Source organism: Etheostoma spectabile, chromosome 13 (genome assembly GCF_008692095.1).
Source record: "Etheostoma spectabile isolate EspeVRDwgs_2016 chromosome 13, UIUC_Espe_1.0, whole genome shotgun sequence".
In the NCBI taxonomy this organism is placed as follows: Eukaryota; Metazoa; Chordata; class Actinopteri; order Perciformes; family Percidae; genus Etheostoma; species Etheostoma spectabile.
Window position 1 is genome coordinate 16,153,105 of NC_045745.1, and position 19,074 is coordinate 16,172,178.

At 41.7% G+C, this 19,074-nt stretch overlaps 1 protein-coding gene across 7 annotated transcripts in view; it reads right to left on the reverse strand.

Moving 5' to 3' along the window:
* LOC116700276 (microtubule-associated protein 4) overlaps positions 1-19,074 on the reverse strand; it is an 89,356-nt gene that overhangs the window by 13,142 nt on the left and 57,140 nt on the right. For 5 of the 7 annotated variants that reach the window (XM_032533323.1, XM_032533325.1, XM_032533324.1 and 2 more), the window contains 5 exons: positions 6,740-7,077; positions 5,910-6,098; positions 3,968-4,073; positions 1,808-1,867; positions 525-766 (listed from right to left, as the gene is read on the reverse strand). In XM_032533323.1, coding sequence (XP_032389214.1) covers positions 525-766; positions 1,808-1,867; positions 3,968-4,073; positions 5,910-6,098; positions 6,740-7,077 — 935 coding nt within the window. Of the gene's footprint in view, positions 1-524; positions 767-1,807; positions 1,868-3,967; positions 4,074-5,909; positions 6,099-6,739; positions 7,078-14,778; positions 16,757-19,074 lie in introns of those variants that run through there. The other 2 variants (XM_032533327.1, XM_032533326.1) reach the window with 2 other exon arrangements.

Here is a 19,074-nt window from a genome sequence, read left to right on the forward strand (position 1 = left end):
GTGTTATAAGGACAGTTGTTTAACTTTTTCTATTTAATAACTGAATTTATCAGTCAAACAAATACTGGACTTTCACTCAAGAGACTGCTGTTTGTGTCCCATGTGAGAAGTCAATGGTGGCTTATTTTGAGTTATGTAAAAAGTTATTTTTGTAACCTAATTCACGATCTTTACCTAATCTAGTACCTAACCTTTTGTTTACAATTCACAACGTTAACCACGTGTTAAAACAATGGTAATCCGGGAGAAAATACGTTTCCCTCAAAACGTAATCGAGATTGGAATTTAGCTAGACTGGAACATCATTTTTTAGGAGACAGGGTTGATAGCAGAAAAGAGCACAGATGCTTCAAGGGGTGGTCTTGGCAGAATTCCCATTCGGTGTTGACAGCTAAGCTAATTGGTGTTATCTTACGGTGACTGGTTTAATGGAGGATGATAAGCTACAGTGATGTATGATTCATATGTAAATAAGTGTTGAGCATTATTTATAGACCTCTCTTGTACTGTCTGGCTTGTCCTACCTTTCCTCCACCAGGCTGGTACTTGATGTTGTCAATGGATCCGATCTTGGAGCGGACGTTCTTCAGGTCAGGTGTTGGAGCGTTGATGGGCCGGGGGGTTCGGGGAGCACGCGGCACCGCCGGCTTCTTCTCCATTGGGGTCTGCTTGGGCACGGGGGGTTTAGTGATGACACGGCGGCGGTGAGAGGTTTCACCGTTAGTGGAGGCAGCAGGAGTAGTGGTGGAGGCTTGGCGAGGACGGGCTAGGAAAGAACGGTAACAGGAATGAAGTATTATGAAACAAAGACATAATGGTTCAGAGTTTATAGGTGCAACCATGTTATTTCACCGGCTGTAAACAAGTAAACTGGCTATGTCCAGTAAAGAGGAAAGAAAAATTGCCATATTATTCATCACTGAGGTACTGGTATTGATCAACACATCATGCTTTTATGTAATATACCACATGATCAATCAATGATATGGTTATTTTGTATAAAGGGCAAGACAATGTTACACGTTCTTCCCTTAATTAAGCCCCATTTCACCCCAAATTTGCCTTTGACAAATTTAAGAATCAGGCCAAATTTTTACAAGATCGGTTGTCATTTGAGGTGCAGTTTGAAGTTGGGGGTCACACAACGCCTGATTGACTTCCTGAGCAATTAACGATCTGGCTGTCAGGCAGATTGATGGATTTCTGGCACGTCACTGCTGGCTGCACTTTGAGCATTTCAATGATCCGATGTCCCAACACGGCTGCTGTCAAAAGATCATTATTTCTTTGCTTTGCTTCTGTTTTTACCCTGTTTTCAGTCTCCTGTAGCACTTTGGGATTGAGTTTTCAATAAAAAGGGCTCTACAAATTACATGGATTATTAGTATCTGTTATAAACCGCAGTTAAACTGTTTTTAGTATTTGTTGCTAAAACTGTAGCCTTAAGAATGCTGTACCATAAAACTGAACTTTGCTGCAGAACACACAGACCATATCGTCTGCATCGCCCCGAGTTTTTCTTATGTCCTGTATAGTAATAATTGCACAAAGTAATGCTGCCTTTCTCTCTTTTCATAACATCACGGCCGGTCAATTGATCCATACGCATGAGCACAACAGTCACAGGTTCAGTCTGCCCAGCCTTAAAGGTGCCTGAAACAGCTTTTACAGTGTGATCATGTATATATTTCTCTCCATAACCTTTACTTTATTCTAGTGACATTTACAATTCCATGAGAACAATATTGAAACAAGTATTACTCAACTTTTTTTCCTTGACTGACCATCTTTTTTCTTAGTTTATTACCTGTAGCCTTGGGTTTCTTGGCCTCGCCTGTCTTGTTCTCAGTCTTGTCATTCTTGCTCGCTGTAGTTAGAAAACAGAGCGACGTAGCCTTAGACACACTAGAGTCACACATGACACTTTAGCCTTTGACCATATGGAGGCAAAATTGTATTTTGTAGTCTGAAACACAGTGCGTGCATATTTTGTTGCCATATGTGTGGACTGTAAACTAAGTTGTAGGGCTCTATTCTGACAAATCTGGGTTTTAACAATTGGTTTAACAGAACATTTACTGTGTGGTTCATTGCATGTTGGATGTGCTAACACGTGGCTCAACTATTCACCAAACACTGAGATGTTTTATTTGATTTTTCAAATAAACGCTGTAGACAACAGGAGAGATTTGAAGAGCTGACATTTATTGTCTATTTTTCTACTGTCAAATCCACATCAAAAAGAAAAGAAGCAGGTGACTGGCTGCCAGTAGCTGACAATCCAAAGTCTTGCCATAGTCGAGTTTCTGTACAGAGAAATCCTGAAGTCGGCTGCCCACAACAACAGACCACATTAAAAAAATCTTTATCTGTTTAAGTGTACACCTTGTTTGCAATTTTTTCACCGCCTTACTTTTTTAACAGCACCGTTTAAGTTTATACGAGTGAACTGAAGCTGTTGTATTGCTCTTTTAAAAAGCAGCATACTCTTGACAAAATCTGTAATTTTCCCTCGCAGAACTTCGGGAGTTACTGGTCTACTGCTGCCTCGATCAGTTAGTTTGTTAGTTAGTTTTGTTAGTTCCAAACCCTTTCAAAACACCAAAGTCACAAAATAACACAAACTAATAAACCGATTGAGGCAGCAGTAGACCATCACCTCCCATGTTATGGAGGTAAAATTACTGTTTTTGTCAAAGGAGTCTGCTGGTTTTGAAGTGAGCATTGAACGGCTCGAGTTCCCTAAGCAAAAACTTAAACAGTGCAGTTTGAAGGCAAGGTAAAGCTGTGAAAATATTCTAAATATAGCGTACAAAAGAACAGATTAAAACTGATATTGTTGGGCTGGGGCTTTTTAGTTGGCTAAAAGGATTGTGGAAAACTGATTATGGATAACTACCTCATACAACCCCACTGCAAAAAAATTCTAACTGTCCCTTTAAAGCTACAGTGCGTAGTTTCTGTCTCCTCAACGAGGAATTCTAAGTAATGACAACAAAACTGTTGGTGTGCCCACATGATACAGTTTTCCTACACCCTCCTCCACACAGTTGCTAGTAGCCAAGGAAGACATCAAGGATTAAAAAAGCATGATGGACTCTTCAGAAGAGGTAATTATTGTCACTCAAGCTTCTGCACGGGAGAGTCACCGGACGACACAATCTATTGAACACAGCCATACTGAGAAATACAGAGAGGGTTGTGTGGAGCTGATGGTCTTAATTAGCTTTGTAGCAACTCATTTGGCAATGGCTTGAATGTAACAGACATTCATAGATATCAAAATGTTACGCACTAAAGCTTTAAGGACTTCCGGTGACTTGAAGATTGTCTTGCATGCAGTCTGAGGTGTGACAGCACGTCTATCATGTTGATAAAGTTGTGCTGTAATGCTGCCATCATGTGGCAGAAGCATTATGAAATCTGACTAAACTGCTGCCATCGGGGCAACAGCCACAAAAGTAATGGAGTTCACTCATGCAACTAAAATAAAATATCCACCTTGCAGTACATAACACCCATACCTGCAAACTGGGTGAATGAATCATATTCTCTGAGGGTGCTGAGCCGAAGTGCACAAAAAGGCAGACTAACATAGCTCTGACTGAGTCATAGCTTCCTCTCTTGGAGAGGTGAGATAAAAAAAAATACCAGGCTGGGGTCTTCAAAAGCCAGCTTTTGAATCCAATAATGTGTAACATATGGTTGCAAATCAGTTAGCCCGCTGCCTGGAGTGGTAACAGTTTACATTGTGAGTCATTTTCCAGCTACTGTGGAGAGTTCAGGTCCTGTTGTAGAGGTCATGTTGCACTTTCAACAGTGTGAACTAGCTGAAGGCGAGTTACTGAGAGATATTGTCTGAAAACATCATTCATATCACACAATCAGTTACAGAGGGCAGACAGACACTGTAGATATAATAGAAATGATGTTGCTGTACTTGTTAGAGTGTGTGTACTGCACGTACCAGCAGGGTTACCTGCAGCAGTCGCAGAGGAGCCATTCTTACTGGCTGTCGCACGGGGTGTGGGCGTGGCCTTTGGCACAGGTGGGCGTTTCTCATTTTCTGGAGTCTGGAAACAGAAGACAGATGAGCTTTGGGAGGAGTGTGTGTGTGTGTGTTTTTAACATTTTGTGAGAATAAGAGAGTTTATCTGTATGTCTCTATGTACTTTTGCTGCTGTGTGCATGAAAATGATGTCATCATGTTTCTTGATGTTATGAGGAACAATCGTGCATTTGATATACGCTGAGATAATATCACAAGTAAGAAGAAGAAGAAGAAGAAGAAGAAGAAGAAGAAGAAGAAGAATACCGACTTATGACTAACAGGAGGGAAGGAGTGAGGAATTAAGATACAGTCTTTGCAGTAAAGTCATCTCTGACAGTGGCATGGTCACAAATGTCAAAAGTCATACCGGATCATGCCGGTATAAGAGCTTGTAAAGACACAGTACTATAGGTAAGAGATTTATGTAAAAATATGAACATTTTACAGGTCTAAAGTCCAAATTAGTAGGAACAAAAGGCCTCTCTCAGCATGCCACGTTCCAACTCATGTCCTCAGGAGTTAACACTTGTCAAGTTCAACAGCAGGAGACATTATGCTCAATCTGCAATTGTAACTAAAGCGTTCTTTGAGACATAACTGGCTCAGCCAGGCTAGGGTAGTTACACTTCAAGAGAACTGTAAAAGATGAGCCAGGCCTGCTTAGACTAGATCACTGGAAATCTACGCATAATTCAGCCGGTTAGGCACTGGAGTTGCTCTTTTCACCGACTGCCAAACTTCAGGGCATGATAGGAAATGCCTGGCTCTCTCCTGATCTAGGAATTTACTGGATTATGTTGGATTAACAACATTGCACTTTGTAGAAATCTTTAATTTTTGGTTTAATTGGATTTTGCACTCTGAAGTTGTGTTGTGTTTACAGAATAAATGTTGTGTTGTTGTTGTGGTTGACTGTGACTTTTGTCAGACAGAGAGGGAGAATACATTCATCTTATTTTACCGAGAGTTCTCACAGCTGCATACATACATACAGTACAATAGTTTTAGTCTAGACAACATGAATATGTTACTGATTATATCCTTAGTAATTCTTAGTTCTTCTTATTCTTAAATATTAGGCAACTTTTCGGAAGTGGGATGTGAGGATTCTTAAAATCCCTTCTGAACAGATGTTATGTTCTGATGATCAGAAAATCTGACGGATCACTAGTTAAAAATAGTCTTTTATTTCTGCCTTATGTAATTTCACTCATTGTTTCATTGTTTTGAATTTCTATAGTGTAAGAGGAACATGCCCAGCAGTTGATTCATCTACTGCGGTAAATTGATATTATTGCTGCCTTACATGAGAAATTATCATCAGAAATAATTGAGTAATATGGTTGTTATTATGATCAAAGACCTATACAGCATTTTAATAGGCTACTTTGTCATACAGGAGAACATCATTAGGACAATAATTATTACTGAGTACTAGCTGAAAAGATTGGTCTGATAACATTTTATTAAATCTGGAGGGATTTTACAGTATGTAACTATTTATTTGACTTCCTGTACAAGGCTGTTTGTCCATCTTGACTGCACCTTACTTAATAAAACAAACATATTTATTCCAAAACCCTATTTGGTGACAGAGAGACAACAGTTTGTCTTTTATCAGCTTATTGCATCATTGCATCTGGTTGATTTGGAACCAGAAATGCATGCTGGCACACTTCAGGACATCCAGACCGAGCTAAATGCGACTTAGAGTTGTGATGATGTTTCACAGGTCAACAAGAACACAAGTACAGACACAAACGCAAACTGAGCATGCCAATCTTCACTAAAATGGAACATATTACATTTATCCAATTTTCACAAAAGAACTATATCCAGCCATGTGTATTATACTCACCTTGGCAGCCTTGGCGGAGCCAGCTGCATTTGGCGACCGCTTGGCAGCGGTGGGTGTGGTCGCCTTGGGTACAGGGCTTTTTTTATTGGCTGAGGCTGTGGTGGGGGAAGGGCGTTTGGCCTCGCCATTGGTGGAGAGGGTGGATGGGCGGGATTTAGCGGAGTTTGGTTTAGTTGAACCCACGTCAGGCTGGTGATAATGGAATTAAAAGAAGCCACGATACAGTAAAAAAAAAAAAAAGAGAGGAGAGAGGTAAAGACCGAAAGAGGAGGACAGATAGAGAGAGAGAGAGAAAGAAAAAGCAGATATGAAATCACTGAATGCAATGAGCGTGATATGGCAGCACAGCAAGCGACCAATCACAAAGTAAAATATGCAATTCAGAGCAGCCTAATCGAGAAAATGATCTGCAGATGATTCCATAAAGAAAATAATGGTTAGTTGCAGCCTTAAATAAAAGTGGATGATGCAACACAGCTAATAAGCTATATTAGCTTCCTCCAGTTTGGCTCTCTGGCTTTCCATTTGTTGAAGATGGTTTGCTGTTGGTCAACCTAACTTACGTGGAAGATGTCTGTGTAATTTCTGTTATCAGCCTGAGCACCCGTGTGTGTGTGTGTGTGTGTGTGTGTGTGTGTGTGTGTGTGTGTGTCTTGCTCAAGGACACTTGAACAGGCTGTCGGACACACCGGTTGTGGCAGAGTTCAAAGCTGTGACCTTTGGGTGCCGGGCTGTTTCTGTAACCACTGGACACTCTTTCACTTTAAAAGTGTAAATCTGTTTGCAGGAAATGTGTGTGGACAGCAGTATTCTCTGTGTGTGTGACCTACCTTGCTCTTGCTGTCAGGGCTGGGCAGGGTCTTGCTGCTGTTGCCTGTTGGAGACTTGGCTGTCCCTTTCCCTCCCTTCTCACCCAGCTTCTTCTCCTCTTCCTTCTTCTCGTCTTTGTTGGTCTTCTCAGGCTTGTCCACCTTCTCTGCCTTCTCGTTGGCCTTGTTGTTTTTCTCCGCGTTCATCTTTTCCATCTTCTCCTCTTCTTTGAGGATCTTCTCAGACTTCTGGTTCTTGTCTGGACCAGCGTCCTTCTTCAGCTGATCGTCTTTCTCTTTCTTATCAAAGGTGTCAAACTTGTCCGTCTTCTCCTGCATTTCCTTGTTGTCAGATTTCACTGTGACAGAAAGAATGCCATGGTCAGCATGTGCAAAAAATGATAACTTGATTCTAATAAATGTTTTTCAATGTCACCATACATCAACACTTTTGACTGTATACATTAACACAAGTCTACAGCACGTGCTTTACTGTGTACAAGTTGAACTGGTGATCCATTCTATAAATGAAATGGCTTTTTTTAATACAGTTTTTGTAAATGCAAAATCATTTTTATGCCAGGACAAAAAAGCTATTCTAAGTCCGGCTACACACTGACTGTGTCGCGTGAGAGTGGCGTTTCTGCTGCGTGTCAGCTGTGTGGCGGCTGTGGCGGCTGTGGCGGCGCTGCTACTGCTGCTGCTGCTGCTGCTAGGTGACGTACAGGGAGGGCTATTTCGGGACAGATTCAAACTGTGAAAAATGGGTAAGTGAGCTGTATATTTATTTCAATAACATTAACAACTTTCTGTAGCTGTAGAGAGCCTATATACCTGATGTAGGACCATCACACAAATCTTTTTTTTAGTTGTTTTTTTATTTTCTTTTTATTACATTTATATCTGCATTAATGTCAAAACCTAGAGACTATCAAACATCAACATGTCATTTATTAATATGTATTTGTGTAAAAAGGACATATAAACATCTTTTCCTATTCTATTTTGCTTGGAAATGCTTCCAACACGCTCGCGTATTGTGTGAAAAATAAGCGTTGGTTCTATTCCTAGCATGCACGCGTTTTCGGCACGGCTTGAGCTGAGGGCGAGACGTGCGTGTCACGCAGGCAGTGTGTAAGCTCTAACCTGTTAACATGGGAGCCAAAATAAAAACGGACACGCCATGCAGCTGACACGCTCGCGTGACATATCCAGTGTGGAGCCGGCCTAACAGGTCAGTTAGCAGAGGTCCTCTATAAAAACAGGAGTTTCTACAAACATTATAGTTAGTTGTCGGCACAAACACCACTGTCACGGTTTCAGGAATTTTAGGTTTGGACTTAATGATAAAAATAAACTTGCAGTTCAAATAAAGCAGGCTAAGCAGGCTGTGTGCCAGGATTGTGAAAACACCATCCAGGGACATCTATCCTCAGAGGAAGCACTATGGGTTGCAGCATCAATGTTGCTAACAGCTGATTCATGAGATGAGCACAGTATGAGAAAGAAAAATCAACACGGCATCATGACCTTGCTTAAATATACACGCCAACTTAGACAACGAGTATGCGTCTTGACAACACACCAATAATGGCATACGAATTGTCGTGCCATACATACACCATTTCATGAGATCAGTCTGGAAAAATAGAGAATAAAGTTAAAGAATGACAGGAAAAAAAGGGAGCAGAGGGAGGTTGATGGGTTTAGGGACAGACCGTTGGCAGGTCTGAGGGATGGGGGACAGAAAGAGACAGAGGCTATTTGTTGCCACCAAGACATCTCTTACATAACAGTGACACTGGACAGGCTCATGCTGTGCCCTAATGTCCCCTCATTTCCCTCTGTGCTGACGTTTGCTGTGTGATAACTGCCCTATCTCCTCTGAATCGATGACAATTTGTTGCTGTTCTAGCCAGTAACATTGAGCAGAGCCCTCTGAAACAATGGCTGCCATTAAATAAGATATATTTGTTATGTTACTTTGAACTGTGGTTGCAAACTAGTTCAGCTTTGAGCCCTAATCAGAAAGACTATGATTATGAGCGTGGAGAGTGTGTGGTAATGCGGGCAACAGAAAAAGTGTAGAGAGCATTTGTAGTTTGGTTAGCCTCCTGCAATCCTCTTTCACTACTTGTCTAACACTATTGTTTTGTGGTGCTTTAGATTGAAGTCACTTCTTTCCTCAAAATATCACACTATGTCATGTTAATGAAAACTCATCACTTGCTCCAGCAAAGCCTCTCATTGACACCTACTTGTTTCATGAATTTTTATTTAATTTTTTTAAATAATTCCTTGATTCCAAGATTCCTTGCAGTGTTTTGGTCTTATCTGATTTGTTGTCTGACAGAGAAAACATACATCACTACTATGCATGTCTTTTCCAGGAAGGGCGTAAAAAGAGCTCTTTAGTGATGAATGCTTATTGCAACTGTAGCTCTTAGTCTTTTCTAAGAAGACTAAGGCGCTCTGTCCTTGATCTAGTCTGGGCGGTGTGTTCAAATTCTCCTTTGTTCTTCCTGCCAAAGACAACAAAAATCCAGGTCTTAAAATAGTACCACTGCTTTTTGAATTGCTGTCCTTTAACACGGTTGGACTCATGGTTGACAGTTAAAAAAAAGATATGGAAACACAAGTCAAACCTTTCAACCACTGCTGATGAAGGTTCACACCCATCTACGAACTCGGCCTTCATTTTGATCTTAACTACACACATTTAATGTTTCATTACTGTATCTTGCACAAAAACGCTATCACAGTGACAAAATCTGTTGACAGATGGACAGAAATATAAACAAAGTACTCAAACGCTAGCTACAGGAGGATTCTCCAGGACCCCATTTTGCCATGATCACACACACACACAGACACACACACACACACACACACACACACACACACACACACACCAAAAAACAGACTCGCAAGGTGAAAACAATACCAGAGGTGCTGCCGTAGCTGATATCGCGGCAGATAAAAATCTATACAGTAGGAGCTTTAATGTTATATGTAGCTTTAACAAAAACTGGTAGCTTTATTGCTCATGCTACAGTAATTTAAATCACTGCATCATTCCAACCTTCAACACCAGCAATATGACTCATCCAACATGAAACTGCTGGCTTTAGATGCAGAGGATCCATCTAAAACCTTGCTCCAATACACAGCTGCTGGCAACTAGCTGTGTGTGTGTGTGTGTGTGTGTGTGTGTGTGTGTGTGTTTGGGATGGAGAGAGAGTTGACTGCCATGTAAATCAGAGCATGACTAACATACACAGACATGGAGCTGGCGCAAGCATATTTTACTGCAGGCGGCCTTCCCACCACATACACACGCACGCACACGCGCACGCGCACGCACACGCATTCTCCCTTTCTGTCTCACAAACATGATCCCAGTTTGTGAATTGACCGCTTCAGTTCCTGCTCGCTAGCATGACAGCTATCAAGCTTCCATACTGACAGACAGGACAATCAATAGACAGTCTGATGGACCCAGGAATAATCCACAGGACTTTGCACAGACAAACAGTACACACAAACTGATTTTATGCTACAGTGTATGAGAGACACAGTATGTTAAGTTCATTTTGGTAAAGCCCTCTTTATGTAATAATGATGAATGTTGTTATTTTATATCAGATTGCTACTCATTATCCACTCACTACTAACACACACTGTGTTCTGCTGTTGTGTGGAAAACTACTCATGCTGTGTGCAGCATGAAATCAGATTGCAGTTCCAATTAATATAGACTGACTTCTTCAATAAAACAACACGTTTGTTTGACAGATAATACCTGCTGCTCTCTGGTTATTATTCTGACAATGGAGCTTATTAGTTAAGAAATTATTACTTAAAAAGTCAGCTGTAACATTTTGAAAGGAAAGTGAAACTTCACAGGGAGCCATTGTGGGTTGGCTAGTTTGGGGATAATTTTTTGAAATATTTGACTACATTTTTCAAAAATGTCTTATACAGTGGCACACCATGATTTGTGTCCAAAGGAACCAGTATAAGGATTGAAACTGTGACCCTGCCTGCCCACATGGACCAGGTGCACCTGTCCGCCTCCCCTCTCCTGCAACCACCCATTCATCGAGCTGGAAGTATATAAGTTCCGTTTTTTTTTGTGTTGTAGTAATTTTTCCCTCTGGATTTGCTTTCCCCTCCCCTCTGTACAGCAAAAGCACATTGAGACAAGATTACAGGAAGGACTGAGGTCGGTTTCAAAAAGCAGGTTTAGTGAAAACTCTGAGTTTTTTAACCCTGAGATGAGGGTAACTCTGGGTTTTCTGTTTCAGATAGGGAGGTTAATCAAACCTGAGAGAGGGGTAACTTCAGCCTGTTTCAGACAGAGAGGTAACTTAACCTCAGTAACTAAGTCTGTGAACCTAACCTCTTTGGGAGCAGGATTTCTTCTCTCAGTCTCCCCCCTCTGACACAGCACGCTTTCATTTCCTCATTCATTCATTCAGCTTGTATCATTTTAGCGCAGTTTGTTATCTGCATGAATAAAAAAAAAACAGGGTTGGTTTATTAACTTTTTTTTTTTTTTCTCAAAACATGGATCCTTCTGTGGAGGATCCCGTTGATGAAGAAGCTGTATTACTTCGCGGGGAGTTAAACATACACCGGGAGATGATATATGATATTGAGGCCCCAACTATTGATGCATTTTCATTTCCAGATCACTACCTATTTTACCGGTATCATTTTTTTCCCCTGTCTATCAGTTGTGTAGCTACATAACCTTATCCGTCCTCATATCACTTATGTCACCCATCGTGGACATGCTCTTACATCCAAGTAGATTCTTTGTGTCACATTATGTTTTCTTGCAAACTGCAGTTTTCTTTACAACATTGGTGATGCAGAGTATTATTAGTAAAGCCACTGTAGCGCCGTCAGAGGAGTGTGCTGTTTTTTAAACGTTTGTGAAGAGTTCCCTGTACACACACCAGTAAAAGCCAATAAAAAGAAATAAATGAATGTAAATCATAATTCTGTTAATAATTCTGTTAATAGTACAGTTTTCCCCAGTAATAATATAGGTTATCTGTGATTAAATATGAAATGAATACACTATATTGGAGCTTACACATTGACTCGAGCAGACATTTTCTCCCATTCCAATTCTCGCTATTTTCAGCAGCTGCTGTGTTTTTTTAACGAAATATATGTTCTTGCTGTGTGTGCGCATGAGTGTTTCTGCCGACCAGTTTGTTTGTGGTTGGTACTATGGTGAATCGTAGTATCAGGGCTCCCTTCATGCTGCCTTTTTATTGTGGTGGTGGTACACACACCCTGAGTCAACCTACTCCGAGTCGATTGAACCAACTCAAATCAGCTATTCTGGAACCAAAAACTCAAAAGTTTCCCATGTCAGGGTAAATCAACTCAGAGTTCAGGGTTAGATTCCAAGTGTGTTAATCTTCCTGAAACGGACCCCAGGGATCAGTAGTTCCAACACAGACAGTGTTTAATGAGGACTACAGGTCCCAGCGCATCTGTTTGATGAATTGGTTTTGTATTATCACTGTTAAGTTCCCTGTTAGCTCAAGCTTCAAACCCCCCCCCCCCACAGCTGTGTTCTCCTTTGTGCATGTTTGTGTGTTGCAGCTGTGATCTATCTGTGATCTATTTTTATCTGTTTGTGCTAAATTAGCATGCTGTGTATAGTCAGTATGTCTGTGGGGGCGTGTGAATTTAAAATCTGTAAGATCCACGTCAATGGAAGCTATTCACCTACACACATGTACCCAAACACACACGCACAACGCTAGAAATAGCTGCTCTTGATTTGAATGAGTACAGTCAGAGTCAATGTCTAATCAATGCCCCAGCTTTTCTCTGTCGACAGCAGTCTGAAAAACAGAACACACGGCTGGATGGACAGACAATTACAAAGGCAGTATATGCTGTATATAAATGCAGATATCGTAATGGGGGCAATAGGGAATGACTACATTTATAGATGGCTCTTCTCTCATTAACTTTGTTATACAGAGCCATAACAAAAGACGCCAATAATCCAAACCAGCGTTCATTTTAGGTTTTAAGCCCTAGGTTTTAAGTCTTCCCATAATCCTCTGCCAGCTCCCTTCACACACTTTTTGCTCTTTCTTTTTCTGTTACATTGCTATCAACTTCAATTTGTGAAAATCTCATTTGCATTTGTCCAAGAATTCATCAATAGGATATGAGAATGTGATAATATTTTTGTGACATTCATAAAATTAAATGAAATATAATGTGAAATCCAGCAAAGCAAAACCCCTTTTCTCATATTGATTTACCTCATTAAAACCCCTATTACAGGAGGAGATAACGATTAAAATAGGTTTCACCGTTGAGATAATGGCAATGAAGAAGGCGGCAGTAGCTCAGTCTGTAGGATTGGGTTTCCGTCCCAGTGCGGACCAAGTACAGAGTGTGGTTGTTATCTGGAAAGGCCAGTTCACCTCATGGATACTGCCGAGGTGCCTTTGAGCACCTTTTTTTGGTAGAAGACACCTACAGAAGCCAATAATTATAACAGGCCCATCTACACCCAGTATGACCTGCTATCACCTTTACTGATTTACTGAATTAACTGAATTTTAATCATAAAAGGGCTTTAGCCACCAGACTGTTCTTCTAACTCAGCTCATCGACTTGACTAACTAATATCTAAAATTAGCATAGCAGGTCAACCATATAATCTACTACTAGAATATGGCTGCAAAACTACACAGTGGGTAGAAAACATTAACTTAATAAAACTATAAATAGATTTTGGCTGCAAGGCTCGGTTTTGAATGATTCCCTGTAAGTGAGATTTAACGTTTGTAAAACTGAGAGCAGGGAGAATTGATGCAACTCTGCCAAAAAGAAACCCAAAGAAACAGAATGAGTATCCACAGGTGGATAATGGAGGTGGGCAGCAGTGGAACTGGCCTAATCAAGAATGAAAAGGATGCACGTAATTAATATTCAGTGTCACTTATCGCACCCAGACACAGCATGTTGAATGCATAGTGCATGTGTTTTCTACCAAAGTGGCAACCAGCAGTGTGGCAGCCTCCTATTGATATTCTTAAATACACCATGTTTCACACACAGTTAAATTTGCAAAAGAATGCACAACCAACAAACTATTCTTAGCCGAATGCAACTGAGCTGTAATGCCATGGATGTGCTCAGGTGAATAATGATGACTTTTACATTACACAACCCCGTATGAAGATGAAGGCAGTGCGACATTAAAACTAGAAGAGTCCATATGGTCCAATCTGTTGGCGCTGTGAAATTTCTGTATTATTGCTCTGTATGAATTAAGAAAATGCCAGGCACTGCAGGTACTTCAATGTCTTTGGTTTGATCAGGTTGTAAGAAAGTGGCTAGAATTTAAAGCTTGATTAACAGTTGCGAGTAAAGGGGTTACGGTGTAGCACCGGAGCCTACACACATAGCTTGGCTATCCTGTGGCATGTACACCTCCATAAGAAAGACCCACCAGGGCTACTTTGGCTACAGAGATACCAGTTTTGATAGTGAAGATGTCAAGCTAGCTTAAGTGAAAGTCTATATCTTGCTCTTTTCAGTGACACACATCAAGCATCTGGCAGCCATTTTGGCTGCGAACCCTCTGCTTGTCATGATCCATGCTCTGCATTACAGGAAATGGAAGAATGTAAAAAGGGTTACTGCCATTCATGATTACAAGGCAGTCTCCTAATCAGTACTAGCGGGTCAGGGGAAATCTTGAGGGAGCTGTTTTGTTTAGTGTTGCTCTAACCAGTCACTAAGAGACATATCCATGCTAGAAGCTTCGACATCGATTGCTATGAGCAGCTTAATGTCTTTTCACAAAAATAAATGTCAATGTTATTATTGCTGCAAATTGAATTTACAAACCAGATCTACTTTGAGTCACTGGACAAATCAGAGATCTGCACAGTTATCCAGAGGTCTGGACCCAGGTTAGGGTGACCTGGTATATATGGTAATCTACTCTGTGTGTTTTCTCATTTCCATCCCAACAGACACAGACGCACACATGGAGAAACGCTTACCCGTTGTGTTCAGTTTACTATCTTGGTTGTTGTCAATGGACATTCCTGCAGGGAGTGGAACAGGAAGTAAAACATTGGTTTCACAGCTCCCATGATGCCTCTTAGGAGGTGGGGATGATGGCAATACCGTTGGTGTCATTAACGGGGATGACATCCTTGTCGCCATTGCAGCTGCAGCGTCTGTGCTGCCCGTAACTGTGAGCGAGCGTCGGACAGCCACGTGTGGGTGGGGCGCCCTGGGTGGGCAAGATGTTCCCATTAGGGCAAAATTCGGTACCCCTCCCATACCGGTAGGGTACGTTCCGGTCATTACCATTGGAACAGACAAATGTGAACAGTCGGACATTGCCCGCCTTACAGCAGTTCGCTGTGGCATTTCACTGCTTTGGCTAGTTTTTGTCTCTCTGCTTAAGGTAGCACAACTTAAATCCTGTGCCACCCAACCTGTTATGCCACTACTAGGTGACCCCGTCCTCCCGTTTTCAGTATGGCTTAAGTTTTCTCTTTCCACCTTACTCTCATCTACACTACCCACCTCAACACCAATGTTGGCTGAGGGTGGAGGTAGGCCTGCTCTAGGCCCTGCGCTGGCACTATCTTTACTTCCTTTTAGGTCAGCAGCAGAAGGAGCAGTACCAACTGGTTGTATATCTACACTTTGCTTTCCTAAAGATAGCTTGAGCGTTTGATTAGTTAGAACTGCAACTGAATTTTCTTTGAAACTTCCGAGTATGTCTTCGGATGTAGAGGACGTAACAGATTTCTTCTCATCCTCTTTACTTGCAGGACTTGATCTTGTACTTCCAGTGAAGCAAGGGTTCAATGTGTTTCTCTCCCCTTGCCCTGAGGCCTGTTTTGGGGGAGAAAGCAAGCCCTGGCCATGGGCAGACACTTGAGATCCCTGGATGTAGAATCCATCTTTGCTGCCTGTATAGTTTTGTTGCAGAATATTTTGTCCAAAATTGGAGTTTGGTGTGGATTTACGGTCTAGCGAAGAATTCTGAAAGGATCTCCCAGGTAAGATAGAAGGGGAAGGTAATGAAGAAGAAGGAGAAGAGTGAGAAGACAGGGGGCTGCTGGGGCTTTGTCCTGCACTCCCCATTGACCCTCCTGCAACTCCGATCCTATATCCATCCTCCCTTGGCCTCCCCCCTCTGGACCCCTCATCCTCTATCTTCAGCGCTGGCATCTTCAAGCTCTGCGTTCCTGGCCCTTCGGCCAACGTCCCAGACATCGTCCCCTCGGATCTGCCTCGCCCTAATTTCGCCTTGTCTTCCGTCAAAGTTATTTTGGACCCCCCCTGTGTAGCAGCATCAATCTGCCCCCCCAGTGCCATCTGGCCTTGACAGTGCCAGTCACTGCGGTGGTCAGAGGCCGGGCTGGAGGGTGATAGTGGAGACGAGGCCAGGACCACAGGGATGTTGGCACCAGAGAGGGTGGAGGGAGCTTTGTGTTGCTGCTGCTGCTGTTGATGCCCACTGGAAGGTTGTCCGTATCCGCTGCTACCAGTAATGATGCCAGGCTGCTGCCAGGGTGAGCCAGACAGGAAGGACATTCTCACGCTCTGTTGTCAGGTCTTGTTGTCTTGCTCTTTTTCTGGCTTTTCTTGTCAGTCTCTTATTTTCTTTCCTATTTTCTTCTCCTTCGTCTTTTTTTGTAATTTTTGTTCTATTTCTTTCTTTTTTTAGTCTTCAGTTTTTCCTCCTGTCTCCTTCTCGTTTCTGTCTTCAGTAACTGTCCTTTCACTCTTGTCCAGGAGGAAGAAATGTCCTCAGGATCCAAAGTGGTATGAGCTTGGAAAGTAGAGGTAGCAATGCATCCTTTCTGGTGATGCCTCAGAGTAGTGTGTGTGTAACTGTGCTGATGTGTGTGAAGTGCACGTGTGTACGTGTGTTTACAGGCAAAAAAGAGTGCGCGTGAAAGTGTGTGTGTGTGTCTGTTCGTCTCGGCTTCTCTCTGAGCACTGCACGGATCAGCTGTGGGGCTAAATTGCACCTTGCGCTCTCGCGCTCTCTCTCTCTCTCTCTCTCTCTCTGACATCACACAGTCACGTGACAGCCCGGAATATTCCCTCATTCGCTGGAGCAAAATTTCAGCATCGAGCCCCTAGCGACAAACGTGCACAGGCATATACACATGAAGACACATGATCACACACAAACACATGCAGGTACACGGACACACACACACACACACACACACACACACACACACACACACACACACACACACACACACACACACACACTCTATTGTGGAAAACATGCACACAAACAGATAGATGACAGTCAGTTTCTCAGCTGCAATATGACAACCACTTTTACATGTTGATACAGAGTGAGAGACACAAGGAGAGATTTGTGAAACATCACTGGAGACTGTAATCACCCGGACTAGATTCTGAAGGCCTTTGTTTCCTTCTTATATCAGCCCATGACTAGCCACAGAAGAAGTAAAAGAAAAAATTTACATTTTATCACATTGACGTGATGAGTTGATACTGTGTGCGCATGGAACAACTGTGTGCCCTAAACCTTGTGCCCTTGTCTTGATTCAATTCTGCCCTGACGGAAATGCTTTTATTTCACATTTTCTCTTTGCAAAGTTCCTATTTACTGCCCTTAGCTATCTTTATTGGTTTGGTGGATTACATTGATTGAATATGATTAAATAAAAGTATATTTATTGAACAATTTTTCATTTGAGTGTAAATTCTGGGCTGTGCTAAAGGCTCGACTGACCTAATCGTAACATTTTGCATTGTTAAAAAATGCTTTAAGTTTGGCATTCTAGCTAACAGACAACATCAGTTAAAAAAGAAAAAAAACAGGCTCATTGTGCATCTTTTATATTGGCATTGCACAGTTTTGATCTGGGGTGTTGATAATCAACTTGAATTGATTTCCGCTGACTGTATAGCCTGGATATATTTACTATATTTAGTTTTAGCTCATAGGTTTTGTTCTGTGGACTGACATCTCTTCTGATTGAACAGCGGAAGCAGCTGCGCACTATTACGATGTCTGATTGGCTTATCCTGGTATTCTTACTCTAACCCTAACCAATCTCACTCCTCATGCCTAAACCTAACCAATCCAACCAACAAAGGCAAGGAGTACTAACCAACCAGAGGCAGAGTACGACAGGTCATGCCTTCGCCATCCAAGGAAACTCAAATTTGCGTGTAAAACAGACTTCTGAAAATCAGGACCAAGCATAAAAACATAATCTAAAGTGGTAACGTTATAGTTAGAAGGAATTATATTGCATTTCATGTGAATGTTACTGTCACACTGAATACTAATGTAAGGAGCAATTAATGTATGCTATGTGTATATGTTTTTTAAAAGATTGTAAACATAACCTGGTCTGGACCTGTTGTTTCATTCCATAGAAGTATAGCCTTGAATATGAGCACAGAATTGAATAAGCACTGCTGTCACCCACTCTAACTGTTATGTGCTTTTAAAAACTTGTTTTATGTCACTGCTGCTATTTGTAAACCAACTGCGATTCACTAGGTTTGATTACTCTGCATGGGTGTTTAATGGTCAAGACATACGGCAATTCCTATGGTGCTCCTACGGTAATGATGGCCCTATAACACACTACTAATTAAATTAGGATGAAGTCCTCATTCTTTTTTTCATTCATTTACTCAACCCCTTATCTATACCCGAGAGATCATTAAGGGGTGACCTTCATTTACAATGACACAGAAAGAAAAAACAACAACAACAACACAGAGAAACAGAGAACACACTGTCGTCAATCTATTCAATTCTATATGTAGAACATGATAGTGTTGGTGAGCTGAGTGAAAGATGTCTACTTCCTCCATCCTAAAAAGAACTGGAGACTTTCTCCCCATTTCAAGTATGGTGCAAAACCCCACTCCACTCCTCTGGAGATTTACATTACAGCTTTGCCAGGAGGATTAATACAGTTCTGACAGCAAAGGGTTTAGTCCATCCAGCCTCTCCTATCTCCACAGTTTTGCCGAGCCCTGATTTTCTGGACTTCACTGAGAAATTGAGTGTAGGAGCTAACTACCACTATTACATTACATTTTTGTAAGTTTAAGCGAAATATATATACAGTACATATTACATGGTTCGGTTGAATTCTAAGGTAGAATGCGGCCTGTTATTTTCTTGAAAACGGACCGTTGCTAAGTATAACACACCGTTGCCATAGACGCAGTTCTGTTCACTCTAGATAACGGCTATCAATCAATCCGCTGAAAGAAGTCTGGATAATTTATCAGCTGTGGCAAAAAGTGGGGAAGCCTGGAGC